The 21,699-nt window shown below is 44.3% G+C and overlaps 1 protein-coding gene across 6 annotated transcripts in view; it reads right to left on the bottom strand.

Moving 5' to 3' along the window:
• Positions 1-20,967, bottom strand: part of Zyg11a (zyg-11 family member A, cell cycle regulator) — a 49,154-nt gene extending 28,187 nt beyond the window's left edge. For 2 of the 6 annotated variants that reach the window (XM_063236507.1, XM_063236511.1), the window contains exons 1-3: positions 20,769-20,967; positions 6,933-7,098; positions 3,118-3,869 (exon numbers count right to left, since the gene is read on the bottom strand). In XM_063236507.1, coding sequence (XP_063092577.1) covers positions 3,118-3,869; positions 6,933-7,098; positions 20,769-20,858 — 1,008 coding nt within the window. In that variant the 5' untranslated portion in view covers positions 20,859-20,967. Of the gene's footprint in view, positions 1-3,117; positions 3,870-6,932; positions 7,099-20,185; positions 20,357-20,768 lie in introns of those variants that run through there. The other 4 variants (XM_063236508.1, XM_003463086.5, XM_063236509.1 and 1 more) reach the window with 4 other exon arrangements.
• Between the last annotated feature and the right edge of the window lie 732 nt (positions 20,968-21,699).

The raw sequence follows: 21,699 nt of genomic DNA, 5'->3' as shown, positions 1-21,699 counted from the left end.
TTGAAGCCCTGTAATATCCTCGTTATCTTGTTTTGACTGATTAGACTCTATTCTGCTCTGTATGAAAGTATCAAGTATCAGAGTATAGGCAACTACTTTGAAGGCAATAAGATTCACTATGATGCCCATTCTGGTTTGACTATTAGCCTCTTTTGAGGTTCTGTAATATTTACAATGTTTAGGTTTTATTGGTCTTGTTCTCTACTGTTTTGTTCATCTTTATAATCCCTAATGAGATAGACAATTCTTCTTAAGGAAGCAAGAGGCATTATGGTAACCATTGTTGATAACCTTGTACTCTTTTTACATCATGTGCTATGTCTATCCTTGGTTTTGACTGACAGCTTTGTTATATCATGCTTGATTTTATTCTCTTACAAAAAAAAAAGTAGTAAGATCTAGGGAGCAGTAAAACCCAAAATGTGTAAATTTTGTTGTAATAAAGAGAGGGAAAAAAAAGTGCCCTAAAGGATACAACAGCAAGGGTGTTTAGGTGTGTTACATAGAAGACCATATTAATATTTTTGATTGGATTACTGAATACAACTATTTGCAGTCTCACTGTTTGAATGTTCACTTTGTATGCTTTGATCCTGTGACCTGAATCACCGTTTCTAAGATGATAGCGTGTAATCTATTAACTGGTGATAGCTTACTGGTTTTTTTTTTGTAGTTCTGAATTACTTGTACCCTTACACTGTTTTGTTCTGTTCTGCTTTTTTTCTCTTTTTCCTTTAAAAAAAAAAAAAAAGAACCTGATTCTAAACAGAAGGACAAACTCCACACAAAAACAATCTTTAAAAGAGGCAATAGACAAAGCTAATCTACGTTTTCCAAAAACATCAGTATCAAAAAGATTAAGATGAAGGAAGGGTTCTAAATTAAACTGTAAGAAAATACGAAGAAGGAATACAATATGTGATCCTGAGCTAAAAGGAAAACGAAGGGCATTACCAGGACCATCAAAGCTGGAATAGAGATTAGATTATAAGAAAGGATTCTCCCAAGGTTGAATGTCCTGAAATATGATAACTGTACAGTAGTTATTGAGACTAATCTGGTGCTTAGGAATTATAAACCTTGCTGTGCCTCCAGGGTAGGAAAGCTACCCCGCCCCCCGGCAGGTACCCGGGTTCAAATCTCAGCTGGAGGCCTGCTCCTGCCTCTCTGGAGACCTTTTGGGGCTGGGGATTCAGCTCTGCAGCATAAGCACCTGCCTTGCAAGCAGGCAGTTGTGAGTTCGATCCCGAGTTCGATCCCCTTACTGATAAAAAAAGGAATTATAAACCTAAGTATTAAGGGATAAAAGGGACATGATACATGTAATCAACCTCAAATGATTCTGAAAAGAGCTACATGTGCATGTGTGCACAAAGGCTGCAAGTTCTAGGTCAGCCTAGGCTACATAGTTAAGTTCAAGGTCAGCCTGGATTACATAGTAATCACCTGTCTGTAAATAAAACAAACCAACAGTGGATACACTCTAAAGTTTAAAAAAAGGGGATGGTGTGGGGGTGATCACACAGCTGTCAGAGTTGAAAAAGAAACAAAGGATATACAAAGGCTGGACAGCTTCTGCACTGCCTGCTCTTTCAAGAGCTCCCCACAGCAGAAGTCAATACAGCAGAATCCACCACAGCGATTCTCGCTGCCTTCCATCGATGGATCATGTACTACTTCCTAGCAAATGAATGTACCCCTGGGTTTTTATTACTAATGGTAGCCTTTCCATCCGCTTTAAGTGCAGTAAGCCCACACTGTCCATTCTCTTTGTTTTGCTAGGTTTTGGCTTTGTTTTTTTGAGACAGGGTCTCACTATGTAGCTCAGACTTGCCTTGAACTCGTTTTGTAGCCCAGCCTGGCCTCTGTCCCCCAAGTGCTTGGATTACAGGCAGGTGCCAGCACGCCCAGCACACTGTCTGTTCTTATTTTGGGTATAAGAAGTAACATGCATTTGGATGTTGCCTTTGGTTCTCCAAAGCTGTAATAAAATATCTGAAGCTGGATAATACATAAAGAAAAAGGTGTTTATTCAGCTCAAGGCTTTGGATACTCAAGAACATGGCACTTGAATCTACTCAGCCTTGCAAGGTTCATCTAGCTGTCATGTGCAGCTCACATGAGGCGATACCACAAGGCAAGACAGGAAGCCAAGGGCAAGGGGCGTCTAGATTTGTCCTTTTCTCATTTTCTTTCTTGCAGTATTTGGAATCAGACCCAGGGTGGTCTTGCACCTGCTAAGCAAGTATTCTGCCACCAAGCTCCCTCTTAACCCTTTACGACATTTGGGAAGGGTGGTGCACGGAGACAAGTCTCACTGTGTAGCTCAGCCCAGACTGGCCTTTAATTTACCATCCTCTTGCCTAACCTTCCCAGGTGCTGGGATTACAGGTATGTGCCAGCAAGCCCAGCTCCAAAATGGTTCATTTTGAGACAGAGTTTTGCTATGTAGCCAATGATTGCCTTGAACTTGGAGTGATCCTCTTATACCAGAGTGCTAGGATTACAGATGTGCACCACCAAACCCAACTTCAAAACATTTTTAAACACTCTTTTAAGAAATGCTTTTTGTCAGACCTTGGCCAAAAAAGAGTGCTAGCCACATACTCATAATGATCATCTGGCTTGTCAGTTATATTCAGCTCCCCAAGCCATCCTGGGGAATCAAACTATCTACTACTGAGCTCTACCCGCCCATTCTAAATTTACCTTTTAATAAGAAAGAGGTAAAGAGCACAAGTTTCAGAGTCATGAAAACACAGACACGGATCTCAGCCCACGATTTAACAGTTAGCTGCATGATTCTAAGTAGAGCTTTTGCTTCCCTTCCTTATCAGCAAAACTGGAGAGTTAAAGAAGGAAGCAGTGTGGACAGCAAGGAGTGAGGCACACAGACAGTGACAGACGTAATTAATTAGCATCATCAAGCTCGACTAGGAGACAGAGCTGGCACTGTGCCTTAATGTCAGCCCACAACTTATCACATAATAAGTGCATCATAATTATTAACTGTTACAAATCTCTTATTAACTAATACTAAGCAGATTCCTATACACAGCAAGAATTTGATCACGTGCTGAACAAATGAAACAAAACTTATTTCAGGTAAGAACAAACCTTTAAGCCTTGCTTTGTAGTGAAGAAGTCAGAATAACCAGCATCCGTAGCCAAGAGTCCCACAAACTGCATGGCAGGCCGCTGCTGTATGAACAGTTCCACAGCTCTGTCGGTGATATGACTGCTCCCAGAGAGGTCGAGGGACACAATATCAGGCAAGATATCCTTTTGCTGCAGCAAATAAAAACCTAGGTCTGATCTGAGTTGTCTGTGACCAGAAATATCAAGGTGACGCAGACATTTAAGTTCTTTCATGACAGCAACAATCTGTGGTTTGGTCATGGTCAGGCATTTCAAATAGTGCATGGTGAGAGATTTGAGTCGGTCCTTGCAGGTGAGGAGTGCAGAGATGTTGGTTACCTGAGTATTAGAGATATCCAAGTTTTCCAGGCTTGGTAACTGAGAAACATTGGCCAGATCTTCACTATAAAAGCAAACATTGAAAACACTTAACGTGCGAAGGCCAGTGAGTTGACCAAAGGACGGCAGTCCGGAATCCTGAGGGACACTTGTCGAGCCTAAGAGGAGACACCGGAGGTTTTGCTGGATCCAGGTACTGCTGCAGAGTCCCCGTATGATGTCCGGGACTGGAAGGTCAGAGTGTACAGCAGTAGCATCCACTTCAAGGAGCTTATGATGGCAGAAGTAGTTAATGAAGGCGGCGGCGGAGATTTTTGCTCTTTGGATATTGACCAGCTTCAGGCTCATTTGGTTGCCTTGGAAAATGCTTGCTGTCTTATCAGTCAGCTTTCCTGTAAGAGAAGCAGAACCAGCTTGTACTGACTGCTAGAGCTCATACATCTCCAGGAAGCGTGTGAGGCTGATAAGGACAGATGCCGTGTTGACCCATAATCCCAGCACTCCAAGAGGCTAGAGCCAGAGGATGGCAAGCTGCTGAGATGCAGAAACTATTTCCTTTCTACTTCTTACAGGGGCTCACACTCTAATCTAACCCTAAGTAAGGCTCCCGACTAGCCCGATGGGGTATTGGTCAGAATAGAGTATTAAGTGTTTAGCACACGTGAGGGCCTGGCTACAACCTCTGGGATGAAAAAGTAAGTCTTCAGGCTGCCACGCTGGTACATGCCTAGAATCCAGCTACTCAGGAAAATGACACAGAACTGCAGGAGTCCAGGAGTCCAGGAGTCTGCGGTTGTCCTGGGCAACATGGTAAAACCTCATCTCAAAACAATCAAAGACAAACACTCTGCAGACTACAAAGAAAAAAAAAAGGAAAACAAACAAACAAACAAACACGGGCTAGAGACAGCACCAGTACCAGCTGGCTTCTCAGGTGAATTCCACTAAACACTTACAGGAGAACCAACACTGATGCTTTTTACATGACTGAGGGGGTAGTTTACTTCTTGAATTAGTTTTCAATAAAACTGAAAATCATGAATCCAAGATATTTTGGAGACTCAAGCAGAAAGATTACAAGTTTGAGGTCAACCGGGGCAACTCAGCAACACCCTATCTCAAAGTAAAAAGGGCTTGTGGTTTAGCTCAGTGACTGAGCATCCCTAGGTTCAATCGCCAGAACTGAGGGGAAAAAAAAAAAAAAAAGACAGAGAAAAAGAAGGAAAAAAGAAGGAAACTCAGTTTACAAGACCAGCATTATACTGATATCAAAACCAGACAAAAACACAACCAAAGAAAAAACAAATGCACAGACCACTATCTAATCTCAAAAAAGATTGTTTGTTGTTGTTTTTTGAGACAGGGTCTCTCTGTGCAGTTCAGACTGGCTGAACTGCAGTTCACTTTGTAGCTTGGGCTGGTCTCGAGCTCCCAACAATCCTCCTGCCTCAGCCTCCCAAGTGCTGGGATGACAGAAGCGTGCTACCGGCCCAGCAAAAATTAGTATCTTGAGCCAGGTGTAGTGGTACATGCCTGTCATCCCAGCACTCAGGAAGCTAAGGCTGGAGGATTGCTGCAAGTTCAAGGCCAGCCAGAGCTACAAAGTGAACCCAAGGCCAGCCTGAACTGCATAGTGAGACCCTGTCTCAAAAAGATGAAGGAAAAAAAAAAACCCAACAACAAAAACCATTTTTACATACCATGAATTACCTGAATTAGAAAATGAGAAAGCAATCCCATTTACAACAGATACTATTAATCAATACAGTACTTAGGAACAAATTTAAGCAAAGAAGTAAAAGAACAATGTCAACTATAAAACACTAATGAAAGTAACTGAAGTGGAAGTAACTCCTTCCTCCCAGAAAGTATCCAGATAGGCCACGTTCATGATTGGATTGGAAGAAAGCAGTATCATTAACAGGTCTTTGCTATCCAAAGTGATGCACAGCTGCAGTGTAACCATCATCAAAATACCAATGACCGCCTTCACAGACCTTAAACACACAAACAAACAAACAAACACCCTCAAACTTGCATGGAATCATTAACAAAAAAAAAAAATCCCAACCAAATAGCCAAAACTATTTTGAGCAAAAATAATAGAATCAATACCCTGCTACAAAACTGTAGTGATCAAAACAGTATCGTCCTATGGCTGACATGGGAGGGTGAGGCAAAGAGATTGCCAGCTGGAGGCCAGTCCGAGTTAAACCGTGAATTCAAGCCCAGCATGGATTACACGCTGAGACCCAATCACAAAATAGGTAACTCCACCTCCAAAAACACCAGGAGTATTAAAAAGGCTTTTCAAGGGGCTGGGGATTTAGCTCAGCCGCATAAGCACCTGCCTTGCAAGCAGGCAGTCGTGAGTTCGATCCCTGGTACCCATAAAAAAGACAAAAAAAAAAAAAGTCTTTTCGGTGAAATAGTGCTGGGGAAACTGGAGATCTACGTGCAGAAAAGTGAAACTAGACCCTCCAAATTCTCACCTGTTACAAAATCATTCAAATGGAGAGCTAAGACTATGAAAGCACTAGGAGTGCAGAAGCCAAGAGACAGAGGAGACCACAGCACCGGTTTATTTCAGGGTACACACCGCTGGGGGGGGGGGGGAGACACTGCTGTCCAACATGCTGAGCGCTGAACAGCGGAGAAGCCCTGTTTCCACACATCTGCCAAGGAGGCTGGTCTGTGGGCGCCAACTGGAGCTTGTGGGAGGGCAGGAGAACAAAGGCGGTTTGTCAGTCTGTAACACTTTTGTATCTTGTTGGCCTTGCTCAGGCATAACAGACATGTTATGAGAAGAGGAGGCCATTAACTACTCACAAGGACAAAAGTTACTGCTTTTATTTGTATCAGAGCAAAGAACTGAAGGGAGGGGGAGGTTTGAGACACTACTTTTTAAGTCCTGCTTCAGACAAGATACCAAAAGTACAGGAAACAGCAAAAACAGGTGAATGGAGTTACAGGAAATGAAAAAAACTGTTCAGCAAAAGAAACAACGCAGGCTGGTGTGGACACACACACACACACACACACACACACAGGATTGCTGTCTGTTACACACACACACACACACACACACACACACACACACACACACACACACACGACTGCTGTCCGTTCCAGGCCAGCTTGAACTGCATAGTGAGACCCTGTCACAAAAAAGGAAAAATCAAACAAGTAACAAAAAGATAATCTGTAGGATGAGAGAAGATAAACCAGGCATGGTGGTGCAAACTACAGCGTCAGCATTCCAGGAGGCTATGGCAAAAGGGTTGCAAATTCAAGCCCAATCTGGGCAATTTAGCAAGACCGTAACTCAATATAAAAAATAAAAAAGAGACTGGGAAAGTAGTTCAGTGAAAGGCCTTGGGTGTGATGCCCACCACTAACCCCCCACAAAAAGCAGAATACTCTATGTGTGAGGAGACCCAGAGCAGTCTTGTTACCTTGCCAAGCCATCATCCCAAGGAACTGGTCAGCCACTTCTTGTGGGAAAGTCCAATGTTCAGGAAGGCACAGGGTTCCATCAGGTCTCTCCGGACACAACTTCTCTAGATTAGCAATCAGGACATTCAGGCAAGTACTGACCAAAGGGTAGGGTGACGCCTCTTCCTAAAACACAAACCCCAAACTTCGTTGGAATAAACCTGCAAATATCTAGCATAAAAGGTCATGCCATCCAAGGATTTTCCTGCTCTCATAGTGACATTTATAATGAATTCACCTTATGCCAATTATTAACTGAAGGGAAAAATTTTATCTGTTGTACTTGGAAAAAATTAAGTTCTCTCCGCCCTTCACTTACCATCTAGTCTGCCAGCCACCACAGCAGAGGAATGAGTGACAGAGAGCTGTCGCCTCTCCTTTTGGAGCTAACAGCCTAGTGGAAGATTACACCAAGAAATCTCACAATTTAATAAACACACTTGGGATAGTTTAAGCAGAGGTCCAACAGTCATTCACTTAGGGTAGATTTATTTAGGTACTATTCTGTGCTACGAGATAAGAAGGCCTATCCTTTCTCTCCGAAGTGGCCACAACCTAAAAAGGAAATACACTCCAGGGTGCTCTAAAAGAGTAACCAATAGGGAGGAGAAACAAAGACATGTAGCCCCTTTCCCATGTGACAGGGCAGCACTGACTCATGCCACAGGCATGGCGCTGAGCTGGGAAGGAGGAAGGGAAACACCAGACAGGCTGCTGCCTTTCCAGAGACAAAAGGCATCACAGACTCCTACAGCCTTCTGAACCCACTGAACTCCCGGGGGGGCAGAGGGGGAATGGAGCTCAGTGATAAGAACACTTGCCTGGCATGCACAAGGTCTTTTGCTCCATCCCAAGCACCACACACACACACAAAAAAACCTCTTTAATCATGATCAGTCTGCAGCACTGCAAGGGGAGGGGGTGAGGCAAAGCCAGGCAGTAGACGTGGGTCACTGGTCCAGTCCCTACGCCTTTGAGACCTCAGGGTCAAACCCCAGCACTGCAACACAGGAACAAACCAAGCCACTGCAAAACAAACCTCTCCCAGCTCCATTCCTTTTCATAAGCAAACTTCCCTAATTAATCCACTCTGTGCACTGTAACCATGTCTTCTGCTGTGGTTTGAGGCAGACCCTCAAAGTTCACCAGTTGTAACACTGTTGCAATAGGGGACCTTTAAGAACTGATAGATGAAGAAGGCTCTGCTCTCAGGATGGATTCTTCTCATTGGTTTGGAAGTGAGACTTATTGTGAGAGGATGAGCTCAGCTTTTTCTCTTTTGTTGTATTTTGAAACAGGTCTCACTATATAATCTAGACTGGCCTCAAACTCAGCATCTGCCTGCCTCAGCCTCCCAAGTCTTGGGATAGGACCGAGCTATGCCCCAGTCCAGCTCTCCTGCATACAGGCAGGCAGGCAGGCAGGGATGATGTAAGCAACAAAGCCCTGTAAGATTGGGCCTCCCAAGGTTGGCCTTCCTGGCCTCCAGCTCTGTAAGACACTCATTGCTCTTCTCCATAAATGACTCCTTCTTAGGTTGTCATCTCACGGTCACTGCAAATTCAAGGCTAGCCTGAACTACATAGAGAGACTCTGTCTCAATGAATTAATTAATTACTCAGTCTTGGATATTGTTACTTCAGCATCCAGTGGATTCAGATACACATTTTCTTTGTTTTGGATGCTAGAGGTGGAAGCCAAAACTTCCTGTGCTAGAGGCTGGGATTTAGCTCAGTGGCATAAGCACCTGCCTTCCAAGTGCACCCCGGTACTGACTTAAGAAAAAAGTAACAACAACAACAAAAAAAAACTTCCTGTGCTCTTCCAGGGAACTTTCCCCTAGTATGTTATAAATTTTGTTTGAAGTAAGGTAAAATTTATAAGCCCTTAAAAGTGCTTTTTTTTGGGGGAGAGGGTTACAGGGCTTGAACTCATGACCTTGCACTTACCAGGCAAGTGCTTGTGCCACTGAGCTAAATCCCTGGCAAAAAGTGGTGTTTTGTAGTACACCTTTCCCCCCGCTTTCGGTGGTACTGAGGATTAAACCTCAGGTCTTTAAGATGCCCTACATCCTCACTCCCTTTTTTTATTTTGAAACAAGATCTCCCTAAATTGGCCAGGCTGGGCTCCAACTTGCAATTCTCCTGCCTCAGCCTCCTTCAGATCATAAACTGAAACCCAGCCTGCATAGTAAAGGAACTTAGCAAGACTTGTCTCAAAATAAAAAATAAAAGGGGTTGGAGATGTACATGAGTGGTACAGCAACTCTGGGTTCAATCTCCTTTACTACAAAAATAAGTAAAACACCTGCTGAGCTCAGTGGCACATTCCTATAATCCCAGTACTTGGTGGGCTAAGACAAGAAGTATCTTGAATTCAAAGCCAGCCTAGATTACACAGCAAGATCTAGTCTAAAAGACCTAAATAAATAACTAATGCACGGAATATGCCAGCTACTCAAGAGGCTGAGGCAAGAGTATTACAAATTTGAGGCCTGCCTGGATAATTCAGCAAAACCCCACCTTAAAAAAGGACTGGGAATATAGCTCTGTGTGTAGAGTACCCCGTATTCAATACCCAGCACTGTAAAAACAATAAAACCAAAAGCAACCAAAAGTAAACTAGAAAATAAAAAATACAGGCCCTAATAAGGAAGACAACAAAACCACGGACACTCTAAGTGGTATCCATAAAGTGCAGCTCTCACTAAAATACATCAGCCATGAGAAAAATTCAGAAACAGGGGCTGGGGATTTAGCTCAGCGGCATAAGCGCCTGCCTTGCAAGCAGGCAGTCGTGAGTTCGATCCCCGGTACCGATAAAAAAAAGGAAAAAGACAAAAAAAAAATAAAAAAAAAATAAAAAAAAATAAAAAAAAAAAAAAGAAAAATTCAGAAACAGGTCCAGAAATAAATAAACTTTGATAAAGCTAGTAAATGAAGACTTTCAAACAACTATTACAATTAGTGGGTTTAAAGAAAAACCTGTATGTAAGAAGGAACAAATATGGAATATCAACAGAGAAACAGCAGAAGGTCTGGAAAAGACTCAGCACTTTCAGGGGCAGCTACGGTGGCACATCCCGAGAGTCCCAGCTCCTTCAGAGGCTGAGGCAGGAGGAATGCTTAAAGCTGGGAGCATGAGCAGTGTTATAACTCGTGCCCGGTATAAAATCCAAGGAGGCAAGAGACCGAAAATTTAGGTGGCAAAGGCTTTATTTCCAGGCCTGGTGACGAGTCTCCGGGAGCCAATTTGGAGACTGTCCCCCAGAGACTGAAGGGAGGACTTTAAAAAGAGGCTGGAGGAAAAGGGTGGGGGGAGAAACAAAGAAACCTGCAGAGCCATCAAACTTGTTGACCCGAGTCTGGAAACTGTATTGCTGTCCACTTAGCTCTGACAATCTTGGGAGTTCCTGGTGTTTCTCAAATTACTCCCATCCTACAGACTGACATTATCTCGGAGTGGCACATCTGCAGCAATATTTGGAGAAGAAAGTGGACAGTTAATTATCCCAGGACAGCTCGTCTTCGCTAGTGGGTGCAAAGGGGTCAAGAGTTACAAGAAGCTGAAACTTAAGTTTTCCAAAGATCTGATATCTAACTCATTTGATGCATACAGAACCAAAGGAAAGCACCGATTGGGGTTTGGGCCATAGTATTTCCCGGTAATTTCTTTGAAGCTAAACAGTTCTTAAAATTGGGGTAGCCTCATTTTATGACAGATCATCACTGGGTCGGGAAGAGGTCACCAGAAACCCAAATTCTTTATGGCCTAGAAAGATAGGTGAGGGGAGAGGGAGGCAATAAGGCGCCTTACAGAACAGAAAACGGCAGTTATGTGTCAAGGTCAGGTAAAGGGTTAAACGCATACGCAAATCTCTCTGCACACAAGCAGGTTACTTTAAACAAGTGTAAATTAATGGGCCATTCTAGTTTTCTTTAGCTCTTTAGCGGAGAATAGAGGCGCCTAGCAGTGATTAACAACCCTTGTTAGCTTGTTTTAGCACAACTTCTGTAGTTTGTAGAGGGCAACAATGGTTAACATATCAATTAGGTGAGATTCTCGCAATTCTTTACAGAGGAGAGTATTGCTCAACATATCAATTAGGTCACTTAACATATCAGTTAGGGAAAAAGGATAAAAAAACATTTAGTAAGCCATGTTGCAGGTTTGCTATAATACACATATAACGAAGCTATTTTCTTAGAGTACAACAAGGAGAGCCTGAGCAACAGCACAACAAAGACCCTGTCTACACGGGATTTAGCTCAGCGGCATAAGCACCTACCTACCGGGCACCCATAAGGTCGTGAGAAAGAAAGAAAGAAAAACTCTATGTTTAAAAAAAAAAATCGACTAGTGAAGCTAAAGACAGTATAATAGGAACTATTCAAACTAAAATAGAAAAACGATGAAACAATTAGAAAACCACAGTGCTCCAAGACAATCTTCCGCTGTCATTTTGTTTTGGAGACAGCGTCTCACTGTGAGGTCCAGGCTGGCATTTAACTCAGTATATAGCCCAGGCAGGCCTCACCTGTGGTGATCCTCCTGCCTCAGCCTCCTGAGTGCTGGGATTGCAGGCATGTGCCACCACCCCAAGCCCTCCCAGGGACAATCTTAAAGCAGTCAAATGTAAATGTATAGCCCTCCAGCTCCCTCTGCCATCGGATCTAAACGCTGGTCTTGCTGATGGTGAAGGAGGAAACGTTCTTAAATTAGAGCTAATGAGGCAGAGATCAGTAGTGGAACACTTGTGCGCAGGACCCTGGGTTCAAACATCAGCACTGTTTTGTTTTGTTTAAAAAAAATAAGCTAAAGAAACCAAAACCTGTTAAATCTCTGCAAGCCAATAATGAGAATCTTTCTGCTTTTGTTGTTTTGAGACAGGGTCTCGCCATGTCACTGAGGCTGGCCTCCGCTCACATCCGTCCTCCTACCTCCCCTGGAGTGCTGGGACCACAGATGTGCATTACGGCAACCAGCCCAAGCAGAATCCGCAAGTGGGAAGGACGTTGTGGACTCGCAAAAAGAGATGAGAAAAAAGAAAAACTATGGCTGTTGAATTTTCATCAGAAATAAAGCAACCTGTAAGAGGACGAAATGACACCCTTTTAAAAGGGTGAAGAGAAGAAAATTCACATTCAGGGGAAGTAAGCATCTTTTACGAAAGAGGATGAAACGCAGATCCCAGGCAGGCAGGAGGAGCTTGTGGCCAGCAGGTCTGCAGGAGGAACACTGACAGGCTGCCAGCTGACCACAAACAGCACAGCTGAGCTTTTTAGATCCGGAGAAGGAAACATAAACACGTGGATAAACGTAAAACTTTTCTGCTGAATTTTTTAAAGGGGAAACTGATTCACCCACACAAAATTAAGAGTGCTCTATTATGAGATCTGTAACAGGACAAGTAACAGTACACAGGGGCACCTGCTTGGGATCCCAAACGGTCCTGCTTGGGATCAAAATAAAATAAAAACAAGAGGAACAGGAACGGGGGGCAAGAAAAACAAGGAAAGAAAAAATGAAAACAAAGCTTTTGTAAAAGAGGCGGCTAAGGGGTTGAAGGGAGGAAGGAGAATGGGAAAAAAGCAGCTAGAGGATCATGCACAGGGACAGATACTCTATGATAAACGTTATTGTTGTATCAAAAATGTACCAATAAATTTTTGTTTCAAAACCCAAAACATAGGGCCAGGGGTTTAGCTTAGCAGCATAAGTGCCTGCTTGGCAAACGTGAAGTTGTGAGTTCAATCCCAGGCACAAAAAACATGAAAATAAAGTGGAAGAATAAAGATAGGAAGCAAAACAGAGACTCTGCACATCCTGGAACCCAGACACTTGGAAAACAGTTGGGGGTCGAGGGGGGCCCGGCGCTCTGGGAAGGGAGAAGACCTGCCAGGACCGACTGCAGAAGCCACAGTGCGCTGGACAGCGCCGGGCGGGCTCCCCAAGGGGCAGCGCCCAGGCCAGGCGGAGGCCGGCTTCCCGAGGGCACCCCGCGGCCCTTCCCACCTCCATGTGTGGCGGGCCTCCCGGACCCCACCTGGGGGCAGACCGGGTCGCCAGGCGGTGGGGTGGGAGTGGGGGGCTGCTCCACATCAGCACGACCCCGAAGTGGCTTCCTGCTGCCTGTCAAAAGCTCTCAGATGTCTCCCAACACAAGACCTAACTGGAAGTGGCCCTAGGATGATTACCCAGGGTGCTGTGATAGAAGCCCGAACCCCCAAAAAGCCCCAGTTAAGATCCTCAGCCAGGGGCCGGGAATTTAGCTCAGCGGAAGTGCAACATTGTGAGTTCAATCTCCGGTACCAAAAGAAAAAAAGACCCTCAGACAGAGAGACAGACAGACAGACAGACAGACATAACAGATGTGTTGAATTATAAAATACAGGGCCAGGCATTTAGCTCAGTGGCATAAGTGCCTGCCTGGCAAGGCCAAGGTTGTGAGTTTGATCCCTGGTGCCAAAGAAAGAAGAATTATAAAAAATAACATACAATTAAATACAAATGTTGACACTAACACCTAAAATAATATAAATTATAATTAGGCACTAATAAATACCCAAATGGGCGCCTTTTGATGAGAAGTACACACCTACATGAATCGTTGAACTGGAGAGTCACTGCCTGAATACCAAGCCGAGGCACAGCACAAGCCCTTGAGACTACACGGATGTGGCTGTGTCTAATGCAAATCTTCCTAATTCGATGTGTCCTAATGGATGTCCTAATGCATATTCTAATGGACAGAGTGCACTTGTGTGAAATAAAGAAATGTGTTCTAAATTCTGGTGCCTGAATTTTTTTGTCACTTTTGTGTGGCCCATTATTCTTAACCGCCAATATTTCTGTTGCCACCCTCTCTCCTAGGTCTTCCAATTCACCCTTGATTTAATGGAAGCTTTGGGAAACCCAGCCAGTCATGGCTTTGAGTGCAGAACTCATGAGACAGGCCGGACGTTTAGCTCAGCCGCATAAAGCCTGCCTGCCAAGCATGAGGTCATGAGTTCAATTCCTGCTACTGAGGGAAAAATAAAAAGGAATTCATGAGATAAAATCACCAACAGCTGTGTTGCCAATGCAGTAGGTGCAGGCCACATAGGCAAGAAGTGTCCATTCAAGGACAGCTCTGTTGCTGGATGTGAGATTGGGGCTACTGGTTCTACAGGAGATGGAGTCACAAGCAAGTCAGCCTCTATCCTCAGTACCACTAAAAGGGGGAAAAAAAGAGACAGACAGACAAAAAAGAAAAATGATTCCCAATGTATATAAAGGGACTACACTTCTCAGTAGGCTATGCATGGGTGGGAGTGTGTTTCAGCTGTACAGCACTTGTCTGCCTGAACAATATCTCAGTGACATAGAAAATGCATAATGCAAATGTTTACCCAGGAAACTAGAAAGTACAATGATACATGTACACCCATGTTTATAGTAGCACAATCTGTAATAGCCTGAGAAACAACCTAAATGCCCTTTGACTGAGGAATGGATAAAAAAGACGGTAATATGGAGTATTACTCAGCCATAAACAATGACAAACTGGACACTTTTATAGGTAAATGGATGCACCTTGAGAACATACTTATTAGTGAAATATAAGACCCACGTGTGTAAACATTGTATTGTTTCATTAGTGTGACAAGCTGAAAGAAAAAACATGTATTTTGTCCCAGACAGCATGACTTTAGCCAAAGCAACGATTCAGGCCATAGCTGCCTTTACTTTAACTAACCCACTGTGAGCCATTTCAAGTTGACTTTTGGATGTCTTAAGAAATTTTTTTTGGTCTTTTTTCCTTTTTATCAGTACCGGGGATCAAACTCACAACTGCCTGCTTGCAAGGCAGGCGCTTATGCCGCTGAGCTAAATCCCCAGCCCCTCTTTAAGAAATTTTTAATGTCCTATAAGGTCTGGGTTTTTTGCATGTGGACAACCCAGTTGTTCCTGTATATTTATTGAAGATAAAATCCTTTCTCCACTTAATTGCTCTTGTGTCTTTGCTAGTAATCAATTGTCTGTTATGTGGGTACCTATTTTGGGACTTCATATTGGTACTTTGCTGGTTTATCTTGGTATCAATGCTGTTTTGTCATGATTGGTGTAACTTTGTGCTAAATGATGGGGTTGGGAAGGGTTGGAGCTCTGATTTGTTCCTTTATCAAAGTTGTTTAGATCATTCTGAGTCTTTGGTATTTCTACAGAAACATAAGAATCAAAATGTTGGGGCTGAGGATTTAGCTCAGCGGCATAAGCGCCTGCCTTGCAAGCAGGCAGTCATGAGCTCAATCCCCAGTACCGATAAAAACGAAAAAGACAAAAAAAAAAAAAAGAATCAAAATGTTAACCTTTATGAAAAATGCTGCTGGCATTTTCATAAGGGGTTGTGTTTTCAAATCTGTATTATTTTCTTCTATTCGTTTGTGGTTTTATTCTTTTTAATTTCTTAAGGAAAGATATGAGGGTATTTCATAATTTTCTTTTCTAATAAATCTACTTGTTAAAATTTTTAAAGAAACTAGAAAGGTGTAAAACTAACCTAACTTTATGCCTTACCAACAAATAAATACCAAATAAATAGGAGAGGATAAAGACATGAGCAGAAATCAATTAAAGGGGGAATATGCACAATATTTATGATGAAAAACAGAAGTTTGTTCTGTGAGAGATGTAACGCACCAGGCACCATGGGGCACGCTACATACTCCAGGAAACTCTGTGGGGCGAGGCAGGGAGACCAAGTGGCAGCAGGGCCTGGGCAAGACTGTCTCAAAATGAAACCGGACTGGGAGTGTAACTCAGTGGTTAAAGTCTTTGGGTTCAATCCCCACTACCACAAAAATGAGTGAGGAAAAATCACAGCACTGCAAGGACAAGGATGATCAGAAGGGGAGGAGAAAAACAAAATTACCAACACCAGGAACGAACCAGAGCAGCACTACATAATGTTGCACTGAAAGGACTGTACAGGAATGCTGTGAACGCCAATAAACGTGATTACATAGATGAAATAGACAAACTCCCTGAAAGGTGTTACCAACTCTTCTTTCTCTCCCCTGCCTCCGCCCTGAAAGTGAACTCCCTGCCTCACACTCAAGCTCCTCTGGCCCCAGTCAGCATTGCAGGCTTGTTCTGCCACACCTAGTGAAGCACTAGTCCTTTTATAGGTATAAAAGTATATAAGCAGTTCTATATAAATTCTTCTCCCAAAGAAAGAGATGTAACTTATAACTTTCTCTTAAAGAAATTAAAATCTCAGGGGCTGGGGATTTAGCTCAGTGGCATAAGCACCTGCCTTGCAAGCAGGCAGTCGTGAGTTCGATCCTCGGTACGGATAAAAACAAAAAAGACAAAAAAAAAAAAAAAAAAAAGAAATTAAAATCTCTAAAGCCAGGCATGGGGCATAATCCTGTAATCCCCACTCCTCAGGAGGCTGGGCAGGAGGCCTTCACGTTTGAGTTGCTCTCTGTAAAGCGAATCCAAATTCCCACGTAACAAACCATGGGCACAGGGCGGACACCTGCACTGGGAGTTGGGTTTGCTTTGCATGGTCTTACTAAGCATTTTTCTTCACTGCTCCTGTTGCCTGGACTTAAGTATACATTATCTCACATTTTCTGGCAAATTTCAAAAATATAATAAACTTAATTCATCCTAAATGCAACTTCTCTCCCGAGTGGGTTTAGTCCCAAATGCTACAAATACGTGATGTTTGGATCTTGGGAATTAGTAAGCACGGCAATGTCTTGAAACTGAACAAAAACGCTGTTCAGCATGGCAGCACACATCTATAACAGTTATTCAGGAGGCTGAGCAGCAGGATCACAAGCCACAAATCTGAATCTGAGGCCAGCTTGAGCAAGGCAGGAAGACTGTCTCCAAACAAAAGGGCTCAGGTGCTGGCTGTGGTGGTGCATGCCTGTAATTCCAGCACTTGGAAGGCTGAGGTAGGAGGATCTTTGCGAGCTGGAGACCAGCCTGGGCTACAATGGGAGTTCGAGACCTCAAACTGCACAGCAAGACCCTGTCTCAAAAAGACAAAAAATTTAAAAAATTTTTTTAAAAAGTGCTCGGTTAGCTCAGTGGTAGACTTGCCTGAAGGCTTGATGCTCTGGGTTCAATCTCTAGAAATGCAAAAACATTTTTTTGCAGCTATGAATTTCCCTGTCAGGAAGGAGTAATCAACAAACGGTACTATTTTTATGACAATGTGGAATGACAGGTACAGTATTTGCATTGGTGGACTAATTGTGGGTTCTCCTCTGCTATCGTCAAGCACAGAATTCCAATACAAGATGCCTCTGTGTAGTGCATCTATCTGGTGCAGTCCTAATGACAGGCTATTCCCAGGCAGGCTGGCAGAAATTAATGGCGGTCCAGTGAGGGCAGAGAAGGTAAATCCAAGCAAATAGATTTGTTTAGAGACTAGGAACAAGTCAGTTTCTAAAGAAAGGACATTCTGTTAGGAGAATACTTCTGCATCAGCCAGTTTCAGAAGAATTACGTGTGGACCAGAACCATCTCTACTCAAGTCTATTACAGACTGCTTTGTTATTTTAGCTAAGGGGATATCTGCCCTTTTTTCAAAACAAGCCAGTCCCTACCTCATGACTATGCTTTCCTAGCACAGGAGCGTGTGGTGATAGCTCACATAGTTTTTTTATTTATTACTTCCCAGTTTATGGAGTTCCACCTTCGTGACTAACTAGGAACAGGAGAGCAATGAATCTTACAGGCAGCCTGAGCTGGCATACTGGATTTTGCTGCTTTTCCAGACGCAAGGCTGCTAAACCAATAGAGAAAATAATCGGATCCTCCAGTCCTAGCCTCTTGAGAACTGAGATTACAGGTGTGAACCACCACAACTGGTTGCAAATAATTTATTTCAAGCAGTTAAAACATACTATAGTTAAACAATGTCTGTTTATTTGGCTATACAATTTAATTGGTAAAGTCTGTCACCGTGCAGAAAAGGAAATATAAAATTAGACAACTTTTATAGCCATCTGTGAAATTGCTTCTCTAGGCAAAAAGGATCAAGATGCGACATATACCAATTCCACACAATGAACGTATTTATTATGTAATGCAAGCATATACTAATAAAGAGGGAAACATTTTTTAAAATCGCTTCTCTAGTAATAGTACCAAAGTAAACAGGTCTACTGTAAAAGGTAACACCAACTTAGTACTCCAGTTCTCAATTCCGTTTGCCCATCAGTGCTGTCTTCAAATGATGTGATTCTTGGACCAAATGTACCTATTCCAGGGAAGCTTTTTTTTTTTTCTTTTCTTTTTTTGGCAGGGGGACGACCCAGAATCAAACTCACGACCTTGTACTTGCAAGGCAGGAGCTTATGTCCCTAAGCTAAATCCCCAGCCCCTAAGGAAGCTTTCTACAGCTGCTAACATTAACTCTAGTAATAACTACACACTTTGAGAAATGAACATACCAAAACCTCTACAAACGGGATAAAGGATCACACTGAAAAATTCACTAAAATTTACCAACCAAAACTAAATGAAGACAGTAGCAGGCCAACTTAAAAATTTGGGCGTGGAATGTCTACAATCCTCTTCTCCAGAGACAGTGAGACAGTGACAAGACCCAGTCTCAAATAACATAACATCAAAAAAAAAAGCTGGGGATGTAGCCCTGTGGTACACAGATGGAGTCAATCCTCAGTGCTTTGAAAAAGAAAAACAATTAGCAAATAGAATCCTGTGTCACCTGATAACTGACACATCAATGACAAAATGGGGTATATCCCTGAAATATACGTTCACAATTAATGAAAGTCAAGATAAAACATTAACAGAAAAAGTGATGATCTTTATTATAAATGATCCCCCCAAAAAAGCATTTGAATACATTTAACACGTTTATGAGTTTAAACTCTTAGCAAACCAGGAACATAATGAAACTTCCTCAATGTGAGAAAGCATCTCTATCAAAATACTACAGCCAAAATCAAATTTAAAGAAAACGTAGCCAGGAGTGGGGCACATGCCTGCAAACTCAGGCTCGGGAGGCTGAGGTGGGAGGATCCTTGCAAGTTCCAGACCAGTTTGAGCTACAAAGTGAGCTCAAGGCCAGCCTGAACTGCATAGCAAGACCCTGTCTCAAAAAGACAAAAAAATAAAGTAAAATAAAATAAAGAAACTAGGTCCATCACAAAATTTTTGTGATCATCCATCACAAAATAATAAACAGATTCCCTTTTTTCCAGGTGTCTGTAATTCCAGATACTTAGGAGGCTGAGACAGGAGGGCAGAAAGGAATGTCAAGCCGTGCCTGGGTACTTAGTCAGACTCTTATCTGTTCGTCAGTAACAGTAAATAAATAAGTAAAGGAGGCCTGGGATTTAGCTCAGCAGCATGAGAACCCGCCTGGCAAGCGCAAGGTCAGCAATTTGGTTTCTGGTATAAAAAAAGTTTTTTAAATGTAAAAAGAAAGATCTAGAACATTACAAAGATGTCTCTTCTCAACACACTTGCTTAGTATCATAGAAAAAGTATTGGAAAATGCAGATTTTTTAGAAGGACATTAAAAGTAGAGAGTGAAGCCAGGTGTGGCGGCACCGCCTGTAACCCCAGCACAGGGGAAGGTGAGGCAGGAAGATGGCCGCTAGTTCAAGGCTACCAAGAGTTACAAAGTGAGTTTAAGACCAGACTGAATGAACTGCATGGCAAAACCCTGTCTCAAAAACACAAAACATTAAAGTACAACTACTTTATTTGCAGATGAGGTGACTACAGAAAACCAACTACCTAAAAAAACGAGACGAAGAAAGAAAACTTTGGCAAGACTGGTAGATATAAAATCAAAACACAAAAGCCAATTTTATGTATTTCTACATATAACACAAGTCTGTTTGGACTTTAAAACATACTTTTTGGGCGGACAGTGTAGCTGAGTTTAAAATGCTCTGCTTCCTTCCCCCTGTACTAACTCTGGGTTGATGTTCACTAGCTTTTTTGTTTTGCTGGGGTTTTGTTTTTTTTTTAATGGGGTTTGTGGTTTTCTGCAACAGGTTCTCGCTTTGCAGTTCAGGGTGGACTCAACTCGTGGGGGATTCTCCTGCCTCGGCCTCCCACATGCTGAGATTACAGGTATGAACCACCATGCCTCTTCCTTTCTTTTTGAGACTGGGTCTAGCTACGCAGTTCACCTTGTTCACTGAGTAGCCCAGGCTAGCCACGTACTCACAGTGATCGTCCTGCTTCAGCCTCCCCAGTGCTGGGATTACAGGCATGTGCCACCACGCCTGGCTCCGATTTGTTAAATGGATCCTGAGTGTAGCTGACAGAGACAGACCTCAGAACAGGGAAGGTCCGGAGTCAATCAACTTAATGGCAAGGTTTCCATCTTCCTACGTCAGTAAAGAGAGCTGCGCAAGGCCCAGAGGACTGGGGTGCCCGCTGCCTTGGAAACGCGCAGTGCGCATCCGTGGGCGCCCAGCGCGCGTCCTCCGTGGTTCGCACAGCTGAGCCCGGGAAGGGCGGGATCTGCCCGGAGCTGAGCCCCCGCATCCGGCGCGCGGGGCCCTCGCGCCCGCGACCCACGCGGAGGACCGGCCAGGTCCGGCGGTCCGGGGTCATCGAGGGTTCTCGGCTACCGCCCGGGCGCCAGGTGCGACCAACCGCAGAGGAAGCCTCAGAGCACCCAGGTCACGCGCCCCGGCTCGCTCCGCCAGCTGGACGGCCGGCGCGTCCCGTCCACCTCCCGCGCCGACCGCGGGCTCCCGGCGGAGCACTGCGCCCCCAGCCCGAGCCCGAGCCCGAGCCCTCACCTGCGCCACGCGCCAGCCCTGCGCGTCCCTCCCGGCGTCGGGGGGCACGAGGTTCCGGGGCGCCTGCGACGGGTGCAAGAAGTAGACCATGGTGACCCGGGAGGGCGGCGGAGACGCGCGCGAAGGTGGAAGCTGCGCTCCTCCGCCCGCTGGGCCGCGCACGGCCGCCCGCCCGCCCCGCAGGGCTTTTGAAACACCCGCCCGCCCGGACAGACGCGCGCAGGCGCCCTGGGCTCCGGCCGCAGACCCCGCCCCCGGCCCCGCCCCCCCGCCCCCGCCTGCCCAAGCGGCCCCCCGCGCTGACCTCCCGGCGGCGTCCAGCTGCTCCCTGGACTACTGCGCTCAACCCCACACCCACCGCGAGAGGCCCGTGTAGCGCGTTCCTGTTGCCGGCAGGAACACTTCAGAGGACAAGCTCGTTGGCCTTGCAGAATTGAATACTGTATATATTTTAAATGCTTCCAGAACACAGCTCGCTTTCCACCCCCAGTCCGCCCCCCACACCATTTCTTTTTTAATTTCTGCCCTGGGAATTGAACCCAGGACCTCACAAGTGTTCCTGCTACTGAGCCACACCCTCAGCCCATTTTATTTGTTCATTCTGAAACAGGATCTTACCAGATTGTCCAGCTGACCTTGAGTATGTGGACTCCTGCGTCAGCCTTCCGAGTAGCTGACATTACAGGTGTGTGCCACCCAGCCCTTCTACCTCACTGGCTGCCTCTTTTATCCTGATTCTTCCTTTCCCAGACTTCAAACATTCGTACACCCCCGGACTGGGTACTTGAATACTCTCCCTAAACCATGCAGATTGGCCGGGGATTTGCTGTCCTCCCAGAGTGCTGGGATGAGAATGTGCTACACGCACAGCTAATAGTTAGCTTCAAGATTTAGCTGAGTAAATACAAAGAGAGGACTTGCTGAATGTATT

The sequence above is a fragment of the Cavia porcellus genome, unplaced genomic scaffold, assembly GCF_034190915.1.
Source record: "Cavia porcellus strain 051 isolate PalLab524CR breed Dunkin Hartley unplaced genomic scaffold, mCavPor4.1 scaffold_25, whole genome shotgun sequence".
Classification (NCBI taxonomy): Eukaryota; Metazoa; Chordata; class Mammalia; order Rodentia; family Caviidae; genus Cavia; species Cavia porcellus.
The sequence above is the reverse complement of the archived record's forward strand: the minus strand, read 5'-3'. Positions and strand labels throughout refer to the sequence as shown.